This window comes from Haemaphysalis longicornis, unplaced genomic scaffold (genome assembly GCF_048455015.1).
Source record: "Haemaphysalis longicornis isolate Haplotype H1 unplaced genomic scaffold, Haemaphysalis longicornis Haplotype H1 scaffold_12, whole genome shotgun sequence".
Lineage (NCBI taxonomy): Eukaryota > Metazoa > Arthropoda > Arachnida > Ixodida > Ixodidae > Haemaphysalis > Haemaphysalis longicornis.
Genome location: NW_027526225.1, coordinates 109,525,901 through 109,544,386, shown reverse-complemented (window position 1 = coordinate 109,544,386; position 18,486 = coordinate 109,525,901). Strand labels below are relative to the sequence as shown.

The following is an 18,486-nucleotide window of genomic DNA, read 5'->3' as shown; positions in this document are numbered from 1 at the left end:
GGACACCGCATCCACGAAGCGAACAGGCAAGTCTCTAACGACAGCCACTCCAGAGCCGATGCCTCCGAGGGTCGTTGCCACGGTAACGCGGCCAAGTTGGCGGAACAGCCGGAACGCCACAAGACGTCGACATCAGCCCTAACGGTTGCTTGTGTCGCAACTGCGTCGAAGCCGCCCTACTTTGTGGCGGGCAGCCCAGTGAAGCCATCCTGCCAGCTGGGCCACGGACAAAGCTCCAGGGTTCAGCGTCGTGTGTTCCACGGTCGTTGCTGCCAACTGTTCGCGTTTGAGCACCGTTCTTGCCTCGAGATACGGATAAACTGGGGCCAAAAAGATGCCGCTGAGTGCCCGTGGTGCGGCACGGCGTACTTTGACCGGCCACCTGGCGGTCTTTCTGGGAGGGGACGTCCCAAGCTACACATAGTCAACCCAGTCTTTCGCGTGGAAGACATGGGCGTCCTCGCTATGGCGAGGTTGCAGGCAAACCTTAAGTCGTACTTCAGGCCGTCGGCGTCGTCGACACCACTTTTCTCGGTGAATATTGCCCTCACGTATACCCGCCTTCGGGGCTTTCGGCTGAGCTCCGTGTCTACAGGAACTATTTATAAGTCGGCCCACTGGAAGAGCACCAACACGATACTGCCGGAGGTGCTGCTCCATGACAAGGAACATGGCGCGTGTTTGACTGTCCTTAAACAGAGAACAACGCCTCGTGAATGGTGTTCAGGAATTTTTTTATAGTTTTTTTCTACTTTTCGATTACTACAAAGTATCCGTGATCATTCGTCGAAAAAACAAAACATAGGAATTCTTTTTGCGTATTCTAACAATAAACGTTGCTCTTAAACTCTTCACGGGAAGCTCTTGCTACGGTCAGGGGTGTTGAAATACTGCTTCGTCTTTACTAATATCGTTACGTTGCTGCAGAACAGATGGCACCAGCCATGGCTGACGATGAAGCGATGTATTTGCGAGATGAGACAATCTATGTACAAGCGGCTGGACACTGCACACTGTTGCTTATTCCTTCGCGCACTACTCGTCTCGTGGCAATATCTCCATTATTTGCTTGAAGTTCGCGATAAAATTGGTGGCAGTGTTATCGGAACGGACCGGTCTTTTTAGTGGACCAAACTTGTGTTTCGCCATTGCGGTCTCTCTGAGCTTTCAAGAATGTTCCACTCCAATTTGGGGTGCACCAAGTAGGATTGACGGTGAGACACCCCCAGCCGTGGCCCCTGTATTCCCCTGTGCGAACCACAGGCACCCGGAACCACCGATGTCACCCACACGGCCCGGCTGCGCATCTAACAAGCACCGAGATTGTTGGATAAGACAAAGCTAAACACGCCGACACTGTGGAGATTAGTCGGAATTGTGTGTAGTAGTTGTCTGCGTGACGCATGCATGGTACAGCAGTACAGCGAACGTCAGTTTGGATTAACAAAAAATATTGGGCCATCTCCACTAACGCGAAACATGGAGAGGAGCGAAGTATGCAGTGCATTAGTGTATTCCTGGCGCCTTGGCGTTTTTGCCCGCGGAGATGAAACCATTGGGGGTAAAGGTAAATAACTTTACTGTAAAAGTCTCGTGTATTTGAAGCACAAAACGTTACAGCGTGAGGCGTAAGCGAGTGTCCCGGTGTTTTTTAGCACGCTTCACGAAGCGTTCCAGCGCGAGGCTTAAACGAGTGTCCCGGTGTTTTTTAGTACGCGTTACCTTCCAGCTCGATGCGTAAAGGAGTGTGCCGGTGTTTTAGCCCCGGGACTACGTGAGACGACGGCGGCGACGACGACATGAGATGCCGACAGTAAGGGGCTTCGCCCTTTAAAATAAAAGCGCCGTTCTTGGAAAAAGATGGCTAAACGCACAGCATTCTTCCATGCAACCTTAGTCACAGCAGAATCCTTCAATGCTTTACTGTTCACGAAACTTCGCCGCTCGTTTCACATAGGGACCGCGGGCGCCACTACAGGCGCCACTGCCACACGAAGGGTATCCAGCCGCCGCGCGTGCGGCATATTGGCCAGCTCTTGGCGTGCAAACGCTCGCTGCCTTTGGTGCCTGCGCGCTGATGAAGTGTAATTTTTTCCGTAGCAGTTAGCGATGAATAGTCCAGTGATTGTGTATATCACCTGCCTTCAATGGGGTTTTATTTTTTCAAAGTGAATTACCGTAGACCTTGGCCGCGAGCGGCAACGGCTTCTGCGTCCTCTGGCACAAGCGCTGCGCCGTCGTGTTTACGGATTTTTAAATCTCTATTGCGTCTTTTCTTAAAGCAAAAGTTGTAAATACCACACATACTGTAGCACCGTAGTCACGGACTGCTGCGGGCCTATCGATAATACAATAAAAAAACTCAAAGAAACCAAGTACGCATCGTTCAGACTACGCTTAATGAATCTGTTGATTGCTCTAGAATGCACAGGACGCTAAAAGAGATTGCCCAATAGTATTGTCCTTTCGATGAGTGGGTACATATTTTAGAACATCTAAAAACGCTGCAGAAACGCGAAGGATCAAAACATGAAGAGATTTATATGGTGCGCCGTGTGTCTTTCCGCTTCCACGCTTTGCAATCCTTGGAAAAAAGGAAGCGAAAAAGAACAATAAAACTGATTTTATCACACGCAACGAAACAATTTTAATATTACGAAGGGAGACAAAAGAGCGTGGTCCAGCGCACAAAAATTTCTTTTTTCGCGCTGCGATGTGCAGCACACGGAGGAAACAAATATTTCCACGTATCCAAGAACGACGCAAAGCTTTTCTGAACGAAGTTTATTAAAGCGACCTCCTGCTCTACAAAAGATATTTAGAACGAAACACAAACGTCGAAGAAGCAGTCCGCAGTGTGGCGTGCACAGATGAACGTCGATAAAGTGAGTTGCGCGGCGTTTACTATGAATGCATTACTCTGGGAACATTATTAATGTGAGATCCATGGAAATAGGATCGAGAACGTTGTCGAAGAAACAAAAAAATAAGTTAGCGACAAGGTGACACCCTTTCAATATCGAACAATATTGCCCCACGGGACGTACGAAAAAAAGAGCAAATGGGCGCTCCGGTTGAAACGCAAGATAAGAAAACCGGAATCGGTCACGTGCGGTTACAAAACAAACAAAACGAAGCCCAAGGTATAATTCGCGGAAATATGAAAAGTAAAAGCACAAGGACGTCCCAAAGCTTTTTTTACACGCGAGCCTCAGCGCAAGGTAATACAAGTTTGCAAACAGGTAATGAAGCACCGCTACCACCTGACTGATCTGACAAAAATCCGGCTTTAAGTTAGCCTTGTACAATTCTGGGTCGAGGATGTTCTCAAAAGGATACATTGTTTTTTGTCATTCTCCCACACAGTGCATTCCCACACACTTTCACACACTTATAATCGAAGCCGAAATCTCCCGTTTCTTGCCTTGGAATGGCGCGCCTCCATTTCCCACGCAGCTCCCCGTCGCTCGGTCAACAGAACAAGGAAACATTTTCTGTTGTATGGTTGTACAAGGAACAACATCCCGGGACGCAACGCGTGTTCCGCATCGTCGTTGCACTGCTTAAGTCGCATCACAGCAGCGCGAGATGCACGTTACATTTTTTTCCCGCACAAAACAAACACAACTCGCCGCGTCTCCGCCGTTCGAGCCAGCGCAGCGCCGCCCGAGGAGTGACCTCAGTGAGATAGTGGCGCCACCGCGCGGCGGCCAAACGCAGCATATGAAGCTCTCCCATGGAGTCACGGAGCAGTTTCGTGACCAGTAAAGCATTGAAGGACTCTGGTCACAGTCAGTCCAAAATCCAAAGGGCTTCGAATGCCGCGCAGGAATGGTGCAACCGGATAGACGTCGATTTCATAAGGCGAGGGACGCGGGTTCAACTCCGACCACGGGAAGCGTTTTAAATGCAGAGCATTTCAGTAACTCACGATGTCACCCGCGTTGACGTCCGTAGTCGTAGTCCGCACCCCTCCCCCTACACTATATAAAAAAAATACTATCCGGCGCCTGGTTTCGATCACTCGACCCTGCGGGCGGAACGCAATGTACATGGTGCTCTACCCACTGCGCCACAAAGCCGACACAGAATGGGAGGCTACGAACGCGCCTTATATCCTTGACTCATTCGAACTACGTCAAGAAGCTGCTGATACAACGCATTCACTACCACCAACTCCCTTGCGATAAACACAAGTTTAAAATCTCTTCAGTTAAACAAGGTGAATGTCATAAAATCACTGTAACCTAGTTTTTCGTTTGATACGAACGGTAATAAAGAAAAAAAACTACCACCAACTCCCCAAACACTAAACGTTAACGCAATACACCCACCCCCTATGCGACGCATTTACTCGAGTCCCCCTCGCGGGGAGATGGGCCCAATTTTTTTTTCTTGAAGCGCTTGATGTGCCTTCGTGGAAACCCGCTGTGTAAGTTGGCTTTCCTGCAGGGTGTTTTGTGCGTGACTATTTGAATTTTGGACCTTGAAGACTCGTCCACTTTCAACCATCTTTCACTTCACCTACGATCATCATCATCATTGCCAGAAAAAGTTGGCTCCCCTGCAGTGCAATTTGGGGCAACGTCGCCATCAAAGAAGCAGAGAAAGCTTCACTTTAAAAAAGTAGAGCTGAGAGACTGCATTCGTGGTTTGTGGCAAGATCCGTACAACAGAATGCCCGTTTCCTGGTCTGGAAGGGCCAACAATCCCCATCCCTCACACCCAATCCCCGTCCCACGTACGAGCAGTTGGTGGACCGGCTGTACAGCTCGGACCTCTCGACCCAGCGCATGCTGATAGAGAGGGCACGAGCAGCCAGCAAGGACTATGGCATCCCGGACTAGCGGACGCCCCCCACCTGTGGTGCTCTCACCATCCTGCACTATTCAGCTCCAAATTAAAGATGTTTATTCTCTCTCTCTTCCGCTAAGATATTCACCGCAAGCCTCATCAACACGCCCTTTAAAGCTATCGCCATACGGGTATTATCATCATCATCCGAAAGAAAGGGCGCGCGGAAAAGAAGAACAAGATGGCGAACGCAATGGACGCGCAGAAAGGCCCAACGCTTCCCATAACCGGGTCCAGCAGTACGAGGCGTGGCTGTTTAAAACTGAGCCCCCCAGTCTCCCCGAGCTGTGAGAACCGATCGCCTTCCAGCGCTCCCCTGGCTAGGACTTCCCCGACGTGGAATTCTCCGAATTTGACTCCCCCGGCTCCGTCTTCTCCGGCTCTGTCTTCTCCGGCTCTGTCTTCTCCGGCTCGGAATTCCCCGAGTTGGACTCCCACGAGTCGGACTCCCACGACCCCCGTGAGTACAGCGCTGCAGCGCAGATGAGCCGACGTACAGCGTGCACCCGGAGTGGCCTGCGGTACATGCTCTAATTCATGCCTTAAGTTCCCTTACTTCTCATTTATAGCTGCACAATACCTGAAGTATCAACAGCAGCACGCGGAAAGCAGCAATAGTATAGTAAACTTTCTGGAGTTAGTATTGATCTCTTAGAGGGTGGTCCAGGGCCCCATTCGCTGCTGTGATCCTTCTTGCCCGGTCGATCAGTCCGCGCTGGTCATCCAAGGCTGTGCTGGAAAGAGTGGCTTTCCATCCGAAGGGGGAGCGGCTGGCAATAGGAAATTGGGTAGGGGGTTTGGGGGCATTCCCATGTTGAGTGATACAGGTTTGGGTGTCCTTCGCAGGATGGGCATTGGTCTGGGTACATTGTAGCATAAAAGTTGTGCCGGATCGAGAGGCTAGGGAACGTGTTAGTTTGAAGCTAGCGCCTTGCAGCGGCTTCTTCACGGGGGAGTTGCGCTTCTAAAGGAGGAAATGTCCTACGGCAGTCTGTAGTGTCAGTATAGGCGGTATTCAATGGCGCGGACTGGATGCAGGCAACCAAGTGTGCGCGGCCATATCTGTGGCCAAGCGTCTGTTGCTAGGCGATGTTGAGCGCGCGGCCCGCAGATAAGGCACCGCTCTTCTCCTCCATGCAACCGTGTGAGTGCGCCCACGTCCCGGCTAGAGCAGCGGCGTGCGCGCGTTGATGGCGGAACTTTACGTCGAGACGGGGCTGCATTGTTCTCTCCGCCGCCGCCGCCGCCGCTGCGAAGGCCGTATCAACACAACGCGCGCCGCCGCTCTAGCCCGCCGGGGTGCGCCGTCACTCGTTACGTCGGGCTCCGCGGGATGGCGGTACTTGTCCATGCTAAGCACGACTGTGAAACACATGACTGTGTCACGTTACAAACTCTACCGCACCGAACGCACAGTATTCCCTCGAGTTCAATGTGAGTGCGAATAATAACATCTCTGTTGACGCCACCGTTTAGAATCGGATTGGAACGTAACAGATGACTCACGCCGGCGTTTTTTTTCCTTCGGCGTGCGGGCGCAGTGGCCAACCGCGCCGTGTCCTTGGCGTATCGGCCATGTCTGTGGCCGTTCCCAGTGTTGCCAGGCGAAGAAATTGACTGCTAAACTTTTCAACGAATAGCACCTATACACGTGTATGTGAGTGAGATGCTTTGTCTTGTCAGGGTTGGGTTGGTCTCCCGCAAGTGCCTGGAGGTTGAGCGGATTCATGCGATAGCCCGAGACCTCATTATCAGGAAGACACGCATGCCCATGTGTCCAGATCAGGTGGACTGATGGAGTGTGTCGGTTCCGGCACCGGACGTGATGGGCGGTCGGGGAGATGCGTCGTTGCGCATAATTTCGGCGTGCTTCTTGCGAGTCGGATATAACATTTATTGGGTTGCCGGAAGGGCGAGTGCTGACAGCGAGGGCTATTGCACACTCTTCCGCTTCCAAGCTGTTGCCGGTGCGTATGGTGGCTGATGTTATCTCCTCACCCGGCCAGTTGGATTCGACATTTGCAAAGTGCTCGCAGGTTCCGATGGTTAAGGCCAATTTACATTCCGGTAGGTCCCTGACCCAGCTTTTGTACAGGAAAAGGGTCCACTCAACCCAGAAGAGATTTAAGAACGAAACCGTACGTTTTCTCCATTCGCCCCAAAGGTGGTTTAAATTACGGAATTGCTAAGCCGTTTGTGGCACACGCCATGTTATGAGGGAAAGAGGAAGTTGTCTGATCCCACGCGCTATCACCGAATGATCACCATAGCAGTTTCAAAATCTCTTTCGGTTCCTTGGGACGTAGCATTTCTCGTAGAAAAGAACCCACCCAGGAGGGTAGTTCATGCGAAGCTCTATACGACCCGCGCAATCTCAAACCAAATGTTTAATGTTCGGCGCGATCGTCGAGCTGCTGGCATAGAACTGACAGCTAGGCGGTTGGGGCGTAGATGCTACCACGGTTTCTTGTTGGTCTGCATTGTCTAGAAAGGTGAAGTCGCTGCACTAGCAAAGTCTGCTGTTGTTCTCCTTGCACAGGGAACGACGTCGTAATTTAAGTCGTACCCAGGGCGGGCTCTATCGGGATACTTGAGCTGCGAGGGAGGTACTGTGATGCAAGGGGTCCAGGTTTGTGGGGAAAGCCCGCTTGCAGTTCTTTGCGGCGGCGTTTGTCAACGCGATCCAGCACGAGCAGGTCGGTCGACAAAGCGTCGGGCGGGTAATTCAAAAGGGGCAAGTGTGAACTTAGGGAGTAGGAACAGGGAAGGAGAGGGGAGGATGTTGCGTAACAAGGGCAGTGGAAGCACTACCCTATTTTGACATCGGCTGACCCGGCGTGGACACGGATGGTACAAAAGCCTAAGTGGGCCGAACAAGGCCAGAAGTGAACCGAAACATGGCATGTAGGCATAAGAGATGAGATATAGATACAACGTTAATATTGATTAGTGATTGATAATAATGATTGTCAACGTGGAATTATTATGGATTAGGTTAAGGAAGGTAAAATAGCGTGGCTGCTGTCCCCACGCGTGGAGGTGTATATAAAGGTACCCGACAAAGTAGTACGCCAAGCTTTCGCCTTCGCAGCCCGTAAGAAAGCTTAAATGTCCCGAGAAATTTTGCGGCCCCGTAATTAGGCGGCCCTGGTTGCTTTTTGCAGACCCCACCGGCTCCCTCCTCCCCCGGTCGTTTCCGCCGAAACCGCAATGCAGCCACCCGCACCCTCATCACCGTCGCCATCGTACTTTGCGCGGTGGTGGCGTCGATGGGGCTGCTGTTCGGTTACCGGCGAGTGGGGCGCAGCAGAGTGGCCCCCTGCGGGTCCGACTCGTGCATCAAGTACACGCGCTCTCTCGAGGCGTCCATGAACCCGGACCTGGACCCGTGCGAAGATTTCCACCGCTTCGTCTGCTCAAACTGGAAGCCCGGTATGCACTGGCTAGAACATTCTGTGGAACAGCTGTCAAGCCGAGGTGTAGGTTGTGTCCACTGGCGAGACACGCATGCAGGCAACCGTGTGAGTGCGCCGTCAGGTCGGGCTCCGCGGGATGGCGGTACGGACCGGGATCGCGGTGCGTGCTAAGCACATGATTTGTGTAGGACGTTCCAAACTCTACCCCACCGAACGCAAAGTAATGCGTCGACTCCAATGTATTAACACCTAACCTAATAACATGTTTGTTGACACCACCGTTGAAAGTTGGGTAGAAACAGAGCAGACGACGCAAGCCGGTGTTTTTTTTTTCTGCGGCGTGCGGGTACAGTGGCACAAGCCGCGCCATGTCCGTGGCGCTTCGGTCATGTCTGTGGCCGTTTCCAGTGTTGCCAACCGAAGAAATTGACAGCTAAACTTTTCAGTGAATACCATCTATAGAGAATACGCGAGCACTAGGAGCGTTCTGCCATTGCATCCGGGTTCACGGGGACGGCTCGCGAGCTCACCCTTAGAGAGCAACATCAAGGGGCCATGAAGACGTTATGCAAGTTCGGTTTATTGGAAAGCCTGCTTTTCCGGATGACAATGATTCCAATTTTATCGTGAAATTCCGATATAATCATGTTGTTAAAGAAAACGAACGAACAAGTGGCGAGTCCCCATTCCCTCACCGGATATTTCGCAATGCCGCCAGCAGCACGAAAAAGCACCTATGGCGTCATTGCGAAGTCTCCGGTGGTGGTGATAATGATTCCATTAAACCTGGAATCATCATCATCACCATCATCATTACCGTAGATTTCGCAATCACGTCACAGGTTGTTGTTCGGGCTACTGGCGGCCACCGGCCCAGGTAACGGCCAAGAAACATGGCTGTGTGGTTGTTGTGGGACCCGTACTTCTGTCCGATCGTGCAACTTAAATGCTAGCGTACAGTTTGAAGACGGATAAGGATGTTTTTATATCTGGCCCATATTACGCCATTCCTGCCATTCCGTCATTCCGTCACGGTGGCGCGAAATTTGAACGGTTTCCATTATTTCATAAGCTGTCTTGGCTAGAAACGTCTTTCGTGCCTTGAACGAAGCAGAGTGACTAAACGAAGGCTAGTTCTTTCAAAATAAACAATATCCTGAGGTTTTATGCACGCTCTCACCTGTTGGGGTGCGTCAGGTGGGGTGTGTTTTATGTGCCCCCCCCCCCCCTCTCTAATGAAGGGGAGGGCGTGTACGGCTGTTTTTTCGGCCCCGACTTGTGAATTCGCTGTGCTTTTCGCTGTGGGCTCTGGGAGTGCAAGTGTATGTACGTGGTCTGCGATGACTTTAGTGCTCTACCTTACAGTGCCGCGCTGAAGGGGGGGGGGGGGAGTAAATGAGTAAATTCATAATTGCATCACGGAAACAGCTCTACTCCATCACCTTTAATTAGGTCAAATGGTTAGTGTAAATTTGGGAATTTCATTCAGGTTTGATGAGCTGGCGCTGCACAGGTGATGAGGCGCGCCGCAGTGGAGGGCTCCGGATTAATTCTAATCACCTGGAGATCTTTAATGTGCCCGAACTCTCGAACGCACGGCGCTTTTGCTTTTGTCTTCCTCAGAAAAGCGGCCGCCGTGGCCGGTAATCGAACCCGGGTCCTCGGGCTCAGCAGCACAACGCCGTAGCCACTGAGCCACGGCGGCCGGTAAATTTTGGGAATTTCAGCGGGCGAGTGATATAGTCGGTCACGTTATACAGGATCATAGCGGGCGTGCGTGCGTCTGTGTGTACGATTTCAATTTGGGATAAGTATGAGGACTGAAGTAAAGTGTACTCCTTGCAAAGCAGAGATACGAAGGGAACTTCGCACATTGCCAAAAAACATCCTGTAAAAGCCGATTCACGCGGCAATTCTACAGGCGCTGTAACACGTTGGAGCGTCCATTGCCCTTAAAAACAGCATTTTAAAATGACATTGCATCCGGTGAAATTCATCCTTCTTGACAAATGGGAAAAAGGCAATGCAATACTCGGGTGCGTGACGCTTTCCGAAGCCCTGAATACATTTATAATATGATTTGCGACACGCGAAAAGGTTAACGCAACAAAATGCCGATAGAAGCAGAACTCGTGTGAAACGTGCATTAGGTGAAAAGTAACAAAAATTTAGAGCAAAGTTCTATGAGTTTACCCGGAGATTCAAAGGAAACATAGGCTCAATAGACCGTAGAGCATCGTTAATTCCATTTAGAATAAATGAGGGGGAGTACAAATTATCCACAACACGCCACGTGATGTGCACGTCACCAGCTCGAGTGTGATCTCGTGCCGGACAGTATGCAACGCCCACGTAGCTTCGGTTAACTAAACGGCGTGTTTCAGTAAACTTATTGAAGGCCTAAATTATCATTCCTACGAAAATTGTGATACGAACCTCATCACCGATTCTTGCAGCTGAATAATGCTACAGCCGTAGATACAGCTCGCGTTCAAAGCATTTTGTTGTTCGGACATCTGTCAACCATACGGTTCCTCGGAGTCACAATTTGCTCAATGAAAGCGACGTCAATGACCCGATGTACGAAACATCTCGGATTTTACCAAGATGTGTCTCTCGTATAGAAATCTTCGAAAGTGAAAGTAGAGCACCAGAATGACATCAAATCTTTCAACGATCGTCATATTACACTACAGCTTATTTGTATCCACTTCAGGACGAAGGCTTTCAAGCTTTCCGGTCTCTGATATTCCGAATTCATTATTTTTCACGAATTTTCTAGCTGGTAAAGAAGTTAACCCCTAATTCCTTAATGGGTAAATGCTTGCAGTACCACAGATTATGCCCACTAATCAGCACCATAAATTATTCTCCTGTTCGTTTGACTACGATAAGTCGTTTGATATTCCATCTAATTCTAGAGTAATCCTGTAAAAGTACGGCTATGCCGCCTTCGGTTCGGAGTGTTCGGGCTTTGAATGTAGCAATATTTCATTCCCAATGGCGGCCTGTCCGGGGTCCGGACCAAGGGAATAAATAGATAGGCTCTTGTGCTCTACTGTTGTCCTGCCCATCAATTTTGACAGTGTATACAGCGGGTTTGTACTGGAGGCCAACATTTTGGCGGTTTTACCATTTAGATAGTTTGGCTGAATACTAAACCAGGGTAGGCCGATCGTTTAATGGTGGGGACCCGCCGCGGTGGCTCAGCGGCTAAGGCGTTGCGCTGGGGAGCACGAGGTCGCGGGTTCGTTTCCCGGCCGTGGTGGCCGCTTTTCTGATGGAGGCGAAAAGCAAAAACGCCCGTGTGTACGAGATTTCGGCGCACGTTAAAGATCCCCAGGTGGTCAAAATTAATCCGGAGCCCTCCACTACGGCGCGCCTCATCGCCTGCGTTGCGTCGGCGCGTTAAACCCTTCAATCAATCAATCAATCAATCAATCAATCAATCAATCAATCAATCAATCAATCAATCAATCAATCAATCAATCAATCAATCAATCAATCAATCAATCAATCAATCAATCAATCAATCAATCAATCAATCAATCAATCAATCAATCAATCGATCAAATGTTTAATGGTGGGGGAGTAGAGTGTATGCTCCTGACTACCTTTCTATTATGTTTACGTCTGTTTACAGGATGCACTGCGACGCGTCGCTGTTAGCGCAGGGCCTATCAAGTATATCTATTCGCGATGAACAACAGAAAACCTCTTTTCGTTGCATCCACAGTGGCTGGAGGTCGCTCTTTTCTCGAGGATGCCGAGCTGGAATTCCGAGAAAACGTCATGAAGCAAGCCGTGGACACGAATGCACCGGAAAAAGGGCAGAACTACTTCCAGAAGGCCGTAATGTTCTTCAAAACGTGCGTTAGAAGTACTGACGATGGAGTGCGCCAACTGAAGAAGTTCCTCGAAGAAATAGGCATGCCGTGGCCGGATGTTAAAATGACCACGGATCCCCTAAGTGTTTTAGTGAGCCTTTCCATCAAATGGCAATGCCCTGTGTTCTTCTACGCGTACGTGTCATCCTACGCAATGACCGGCCCGAAACTAGTGGTGCTTGAATCCTTCCTTGGCGCCCGTTACGATTCCTTCGTGGCCGAGTACCGCTCTCGCCACGACAACGCGCGCCACATCTGCCAGCTGCACAACGCGCTCGCTGAAGAAGTTGGCAAAAAATACACGCATCCAAGCTCGCAGTGGTGTCAAGGCCTTGCTCAGGTGCAACACATGCTTATTAGCCGGTTGGACAACTCATCTGGCAAGCATTTGTGGGCCTCCTACAAGAACATCTACAAGTTCGCTCGTAACATGTCCGGAAACTGGATCCGTTCCATCAAGTTAAGCGCTCCGCCACACATCAACGTTCGAGGAAGCATGCCCGTCGCAGTCCATAACGATGGTTATATGAAGGCTCTTGACGGAATTCTACGCGCCACGAACAAGGAGGAACTACTGCGTTTCATCGGCCTCACCATAGTCCAGGTCATCGGTCGCTTCCTTAGTCCCAAGGTGGCGACACTGGTTTACGGGTCGGCTGCCGAGAAGCATAGGCGTCAGGCCAGGGCCTGCTATCAACTAACCGACGTCGCCTTTCCGAGTGTCCTGAGCACGTCTTTCCTAAAGTACGGTTTGCACGAGCAACGCGTCGGCAAAGTCAGGGAGGTCGCTAACGTCGTGGTGGCGTCAGAAACAGCGAGGCTTCGGCAGACAAAGTGGTTGAGCTTGCAGTCTAGGACGGCTGTCATCAAGAAGCTTGCCGGTGCGACCGTCATTATTAAGGGGCTGAAAGTCGAGACGTCGGCTATAAATGCATCGTTTCCGGACATGACGGGCTCCTTCCTAATCAACTTAGCTCACCTGCCCTCCGACTACTGGTTCCGGTACCACGTCTACGAGGACTCTGCGGCGACTAAAACCGACTGGACCAACCTGTGGCGCCAAGCCAACGCCTCGTACGCTCCGCACAGGCTCTTCGTGCCGAGCGTCTATATGCACCGGCGGGTGTTCCCCGACGATGCCTACGAGAGCATTAACTACGCGACCATCGGGTCTCTGATCGCCCGCCAGGCCGCCTCTGCTCACGACCTCACCGGACGACACGTCGATGCCGACGGGCACAGAGTCACGTGGATGAAAGACTCTGAGCGCGCCGTGCAAGACAGGATCATCGGATGCGTGGTCGAAGCGTTCCAGAATCGCTACAACGGCACTCCCGTGGCGACATCGGTGGACCGCTCGGCATTGTACGACGCCTGGGCGAGCCTTTCGCCGCTATTGGGAGCCCTGCACTTCAGCCCCGGATTTACGGAACAGAGCTCGGGGTTTCAGCGCTACAACCCCCAGCAGCTCTTTTTTATGTCACTCTGCTTCAACGCTTGCGGCCAGGGAGAAGACGGCGTCCGTGGTTTCAGCGCAGCCGCCTGGTGCAACATCCCACTCAGTCTGTTCAGGCCATTCTGGGATAGCTTTCAGTGCCAGGAGGGAAGCAGGATGCGTTCTTCCGTCACGTGTGACGAGATGTGACGAGGCTGGTCTGGGACAGCGTTCTTAGACGAATTCGCCTTTCCGTGACATGTGATGGTGTTCTCGCCAAGCACAATCCAATGTCGCTAGTAAATCTTTTCGCGCAACGCGAATATTTTTTATACCTACCTCTCTACAAAATATAGACATACAAAACACACACTCCCCCTGTTGAGCAAGAAAACATTATTAGTGCAGTTTCACGTGCCGTGGAGGGGCTGTAGGGTTCAATCAGCGGTCATCTTTTCTGCGTGCTTATTCTTGCTGCCTATACTGTGCAAACTATCTGCTTGCAACGGTATCCAACGGAAGTTTTCGTACCTTTATACGTATACCGTGGATTACGTTTGCCACTCATTCCGCGCTGCAAGCATCCATCGGCAGATAACTTCTCCTAGGCAGCAAGGAGTCGATGCTTGGATATTTATTCAACTAGAAGCCACCTTTTTTTCACACGTACTATCATGTAGCGTTTCTTGCGGGGGCGCAGCACGACGGGTGTTTTGTTTTTCAAAGACGAGAGCCAATAAACAAGTTCCCTTTCTCTCTCTCTCGTCAATGACCCGATGTACGAGGTGGATGAGGTAGCATAACATCCCACAGTTCACCAAGACGTGGTTCGCGTGAAAAAAGTTTTGAAAGAAAAAAAAAATCACACATCTCCATGAAGTGAATCATGACGAGTGGGTGAAGCACTGCGGATCGGTCTCACCGTAAATAACCCGTGAGAGTGATTACTGCTGCTAAAACGATTTTCCAATCCAATCCAATTAAATTTAATCCAATTCATCCAATCTATTTCAATACAATACAATTCAATCCAATGCTCCTCACGCATGCGGAGCACGGCTGTCCAGGAGCTCTCCCTCTCCCTCTGTCTCTTTCTCTAATCTTTTGTGAACCTTTTGTTCGCAGATGTTTCAATTTACACGGTGCTGTGCCGTGAGCAGGGACAAGCCTCGGCCTTAAGGTGCTTCGCCACTAAAAGTAGAGCGCCAGGTGTCTGCTAAGCAAAATTCGCGCTAAAGTGCAGGTACTTAAACCCGTGGATTGAAAACATATTGAGCTTCTTGCTACATCGGCATGCTCGTCATCATCATTGCGACCTCCATAATGATAATTTAAGTAATGCCGTATAGCTATCAGTCTGGTTACGGCGCGATAATCCACGCGCGGAAAGCAGTAACCGGTCTTCTCTTCAACTACTGAGCATCTATCCATCCCCTGGCAACACCAGGTCGCGACAGTTCACATGATGGTCTCCCTACGTTATAATCATTATCGATGCAGTAAGTTACGAAAGGTAAGGAGGAGGAGGAGGAGGAGGAGGAGGAAAAACGTTTATTTATATTTTGTAGTGGTTGGGCGGCACTCCACCGCGGGCTTGTGCCACGTGCAACAGTTCCCAACAGGGTCACCAGGGGTGTTACCCTTGGTCCAGGGCTCCAACGGCCTCTGCTGCTTTGCGTTCCCGCCGAATCAGACCGATCTGGTCTTCACAGCAGGCGCTGGCCAGCAGTGCCTCACATTGCTCCGCATTAGGGTTTCTGATTTTGGGGACAGACTTTGTGCTTTTGCATTCCCATGTGGTGTGGTATAGGGTGAGTTTTTCTTGATGGCACAATGGGCATGCGTCTGCAAATCGAGTCGGATAAATTTTACTCGGCATGTTTAGGTTAGGGAAAGTGCCTGTCTGCAGCTGTCTCCAGTCGGTGGCTTCTGCCCTGGTCAGGGATTCGTGTGGCGGAGGGTACCTTTTCCTGATACCCCTGCAGTATGCCAATGTGGCCGAGTATTCTGAGGGGACTGGCGTGGGTTCTTCGAGGTCGGAATCATCGGGTGCTCGGTTGGTAGTATAGCCTCGAGCTACCCTGTCTGCCTCTGTGTTTCCCTCTATCTGGGCCCACAGGATCCTGTGGTGAATCTTAGGTGGATGCTGAGGGTGTTGAAGTACGCCACCTTGACCCTGGAGGAGTACACGGAGTGCGCAGTGACTTATTCGTCCCTTCAAAAAGTGGCGACAGGCCTGTTTCGAGTCGGAAATCATTGTAAATGACCGGCCCGTCCGGATGCCTTCCGCCGCAGCCAGAGCGACAGCTAGCTCCTCGGCGTCTGTCACGGCACAATGACGTAGCGAGCCACGGGTGATCATATGGAGGTCTGAGTCTATGACTACAGCCACCCTTCATCCTTTCCTTGGATCTTGTGTGGCTGCGTCTACCTACACTGTGTTGTTCTTGGAGGAGAACGTGCGGTGTATGCAATCTGCTCGTGCTTGGCGCCCGCCTTGATGGAGGTTGGGGTCCATGTTTCTAGGTATAGGGGCCACGTGGAACGTCCGGCGGATGTCATCAGGAATGTCTGTTGTCTTCGACATTTCTCTGATCGGTTCGGTGCAACCCAGCTGTTGCAGGAGCGTCCTACCCGTCGGGGTCTGCATCAGCCTCACAGTATGGGCTCAGTCTTTGAGTTTGGCTTCTTTATGTTCTTGGAATGTGTTGTGAACTCCTAAGGCCAGTAGCTTTTCGGTTCACGTGCATATCGGTACCGTTAACGCCGTCTTGTACGCTTTTATTAAGAAACTTCTGTCACAAAGAATGAACTAGGGACATTGCAAGACAAGGCGGGCCGTATGAATATATAGTAGACGCCTTCGTCCCACAGAGGACACAAATAGCTGATGTCTGTGACTATGACTGTAGCTATAGCGACGGTGACGAAGACGAAAATAAGAATGAATCATGGCTTCGCATATTCCAATTATCCCTAGTCACGTCGAACTATGCGGGAGCCACATATTTCAATAGATCATAAGGACGAAAATGAATTCATAGGGCCTAAAAACTGGGAGCGAAGCTTGATGGTTAAGCCGACACGCCATCGCACAGCTCATGGGCAGATTTCTCCGAAAAGGCCGTCGAATTACGCGGAATTCTCCCATTACGAAAAGTCAGTCGCTGTAGCATAGCAAGACAAATGACTCGGCCGCTTGAGTTTTTTGCCGTTGGGCAAAAACACGCTTCCAACTGCTGGTGCTCATAGCTGTTACGTATATATAAGCACAGCGAGATCGCATTTGTTCGCGACCGTAAAAGAGAGAGGGACCTTCGTTTAACAGCCATGACGGCTTATTCATGACTCGTCCTTCTTAGCCAGGAAAACCAACAAGACGAAGCCGATCAAGCAGAAATGCGCATATCCGAAGTGCTTCGCGAAAGAACGCAAATGCGCGCATAATCGTTGCGCAGTTGATCGATTACCGCAGATTCCTCATAGCGCGGACGGCTGCCAGGAGCGCCAAATTGTTTCTTTAGGGAACAAAACCGGAGCCTCGCGAGAGATTCCTCTTCCCTGAACAAAACGAGCAAGGGCCTTCAATGGGCGGTCTGAGCTCCAGTGGCAAAGCGGGCGGGGGGTTCGGCCAAAGAATAAGGATGGGAACTGGAATTACAGCGGCCCGGGTAATTCGTCGTCGGCGGCGAGGCGGGAACGATGAATCGAGCCTCGTCTGACACGTCTTCCATAACGCTCCAGGGATTACGTCTTTTTGTTCGTGGACAGGCCGGAAGACAGCGGGTGCCCTGAGGGCGGTCCGTGGACGATTGCATTGAAAAGGCCGCACGGCGCGCATGCGTTTTGCCCGTTTGGCCACGCGCGCCGCTTCGGATTCGACCTAGCTTGGCTTGCTACGGCTGCGCTTCCGTACTCTGCCGAAGACCCTTCTGGGCGCTTTTTTTTTTCTCCGCGTGAAAGCTGCCGGAGGGGGATTGATTTGTCAAGTGTGCCTCGCGCGCTGGTGGATCCGTGGCCTGTGGACGCGCGGTTCCGGTGCGGCTGGTATTTCCTGAAGTAAAGTACGACGGGTAAGAAAAGAAACACATGTTGTTTGTTTTCGTTGCGGGCAGCCCCGTTGTTCCGCGCCTCAGTGTGTTCCGGGTGTTGATGTCCTACACACTCATTTCTGGCGACACTCGCAATGGTGATGTTTGTATAATGCTCTCGAATACACTTTGCCGAATACGTTTCATACCGCCACACGAAGACGAAGGTGTGCACTGTTGTACGTAGGACCATGGTCACCCACCCTTAAAGAAGATGAAGGTTTGTGCAACACGTAGCTTGAGTGGGCTCTCCAGGAGGCGTATATGCGTTTCCTAGTCAGTAAAACCAGCCGTCACCTGAGCGTGCTTATGGGGGTTATATCACAGCGTAAACGTACCTAAATCATACAAAATCATCCGAACTGAAATAAATAACAGCCAAAACAGACCTGCAATTTTTGACCACCATGGTGTACAAAAATATTCAACAGAACTAGCCGAAACCGACCTAAAAGAAGAAAACCCGCAAAAACGTACAAGAAGCACTAGCTGCAACTGACCAAAAGGCAACAAATACCCGAAATCCCTTTTATAATGCATAAAGATGTCGTAAATACATTATAAGAGTGATAATAAATGTTAATAATCAAATACGACGAACCCTTCAAAATTAACAAAAAAAGCGGTTACGGGATTTGAACCCGGGTTAGGATGTTTGCTTCGCACGAGCGGAACTACTACACTACGAAAGTTTTTTTTTTCTTTATTGCCTGTTTTGGCACATACAGAACACAGACATTCATTCACAGACAGCCGTCAACCTGACTTTGGTTGACGTCATGGGTTTAAAAGTCCCTTAGGTG

General features: G+C 50.7%; 1 protein-coding gene across 2 annotated transcripts in view; it reads left to right on the top strand.

The window, feature by feature from the left end:
- Positions 1-14,604, top strand: part of LOC144163222 (endothelin-converting enzyme 1-like) — a 317,301-nt gene extending 302,697 nt beyond the window's left edge. For both annotated transcript variants that reach the window (XM_077694081.1, XM_077694080.1), the window contains exons 3-4: positions 8,019-8,286; positions 12,007-14,604. In XM_077694081.1, the coding sequence (XP_077550207.1) occupies positions 8,124-8,286; positions 12,007-13,802 (1,959 nt within the window). In that variant the 5' untranslated portion in view covers positions 8,019-8,123 and the 3' untranslated portion in view covers positions 13,803-14,604. The remainder of the gene's footprint in view (positions 1-8,018; positions 8,287-12,006) is intronic.
- Positions 14,605-18,486: the final 3,882 nt, after the last annotated feature.